We start from the raw sequence: 1872 nt of genomic DNA, 5'->3' as shown, positions 1-1872 counted from the left end.
GACACACATGCATGCTCATATAAACGCATGGATACATACAGACAGATACATGCATGCTAATACAAACACAAAAAAAAGAAGTATGAATGAGACAATACCTTCACAATACAGGATAAATATATAAGCAAATATAGTTCTTGGGGTGAGAAGATATTTGTTCTCATTCATCCATTCATACCACTTCTTTCTACAGTCGTCACAATGTCCACCGTTCATTCTACAATGATGGAGTCGCTATCACAACTAAGCTGTAACTGAGGCGGTTTGTTTATCCTGCCGACGAAGTAAGTACCCCTCATCAGTAAGTGCACATATTCGAGCGGTCAAAAGAACTGCGGTTAACGCTGGCCCAGGGGACTGAGCATTTGGCCGTCTGCACCTTGGCTTCCATTATCTTAAATTCCTTGTGGACTTCAGACATGGTCTTAGGCGTGTTCTCTGCCCTCCATGACACCCACTTCCTTTGCCTCAGGTCGATGACGTCCATTATGAGGAACCTGATGCGGTTGCCACACAGGCGCTCCTTTACGATTCTGTCCATGCACGCGAAATAGTTGTTCAGTTCCTTTTTGCTCGGATCTACCTTGCACTGAGCTTCCAAACGGCTGCCGATTGTTGTTAGCAGTTTGCAGAGGCACTCAAGCGACTCATCGCCTCTCTTCTACAGGAGCGTGCCGACAATGTGCATCATTGTCGACGCAAGAAGGATGTTCAGCTTGTAGAGCTCACCGATGAATTTGATGTTTCCTACGGACCTCTTTCTGAGCTTGTTCTCCTTAAAATCAAGCTCCATCTTCAGATTTTGCTTCTGCTCGGGGTCAGTGCACTCGCTCAGTTCACTCTCTTTTTTGGCCAGGAATTCTTCCAAGTTGTTTTTCTGAAATTCGGTCCTGCACTTCTTGACCAAGAGCTTGCTGAAGACTACTTCCGAGTCTTCACCGTTGCTGGCGTCCCCCTGGACAGACATCTGGGAGAGAACGCTGCACAGCTGAGCGTAGGTTGAGGAATAAGTCTGCTCATCGATGGCCTTCTCAAAAATAATATCAATGACAGCTGTCAGTCTTTCGCTGTTGTCAATGGCGAGCTCTGTGACTTGCCCAGAGAGTTTTTCGAATTTCTCTGGCGTCAGTTTATTTAGGATAGCTTTCATTTTCTTCTCCAACTCAGTCGTCTTGGCAGCCTCGTCGTCAACGTTGTTCTTCCTTACAGAGGGCTTCCAAGCATTCTGCGAAGACTTGAGCTTGACCTCTGTCGGGATGGAGATGATTTGAATAGGACGAGGACCTTTGTCCCCATTATCCGTGATCGGTGTTTACCGGATAATGTCTAAATCGGGAAGGGATTCGGGCCTCTTGAGGCAGATCGGTGTGAATTGTAACGAACGGAGAAAATCGGGGTCGTACTCATACCTTGGCTTACGGCTCTCGGCGACCTGTTGAGCAGCGTTCTCCTTTTCATGGTTCTCCTCCATCAGACTAATCTGTACCTTACCCTACCTCTGAGCTCTAGCGTCGCTAGGACTCGTTTTCCTCCACATTAAGGCGAGGAAGGCGAAGATCAGCGCGACGCCAATGCTTAGCGCCAGGAGTTGGAATACCATCGGCGAAGGCAACGCATTTTTGTCGAGCTCTTAGACACGCTTGGCCGTGGTCTTTGGTAATAGCTGGCGCAGAATTCTTAAGGCTTTTATGCCATCATGATGAAAAGTGTTATTATCATAACACCTCTGCAGTTGGCGGTAAACTGAGCCCGGATTCAGAATCGTGTCAAGAACTCCGACTGGGAAAATGTATTGTTCTAATCCGAAATACATTTAGAATGTAGAACCAAACCGAGTTCCCAACCTTTATATTGGTAATTAAGATTTTATGA

The 1872-nt window shown here is 46.6% G+C and overlaps 1 protein-coding gene across 1 annotated transcript; it reads right to left on the bottom strand.

Moving 5' to 3' along the window:
- Positions 1-6: 6 nt before the first annotated feature.
- On the bottom strand, positions 7-1821 carry LOC119592811 (eukaryotic translation initiation factor 4 gamma 3-like). Its single transcript, XM_037941720.1, has one exon. The coding sequence runs from the start codon at positions 1148-1150 to the stop codon at positions 662-664; it is 489 nt and encodes a 162-aa protein (XP_037797648.1). The 5' UTR covers positions 1151-1821; the 3' UTR covers positions 7-661.
- Positions 1822-1872: the final 51 nt, after the last annotated feature.

Source organism: Penaeus monodon, chromosome 31, assembly GCF_015228065.2.
Source record: "Penaeus monodon isolate SGIC_2016 chromosome 31, NSTDA_Pmon_1, whole genome shotgun sequence".
In the NCBI taxonomy this organism is placed as follows: Eukaryota; Metazoa; Arthropoda; class Malacostraca; order Decapoda; family Penaeidae; genus Penaeus; species Penaeus monodon.
Note: the sequence above shows the minus strand (reverse complement) of the source record. Positions and strands in the feature narration are given on the sequence as shown.

What these genes read in the sequence shown, in the direction of transcription:
- LOC119592811 (XM_037941720.1), bottom strand. Translation starts at nt 1,150, where the DNA reads ATGAAAGCTATCCTAAATAAACTGACGCCAGAGAAATTCGAAAAACTC.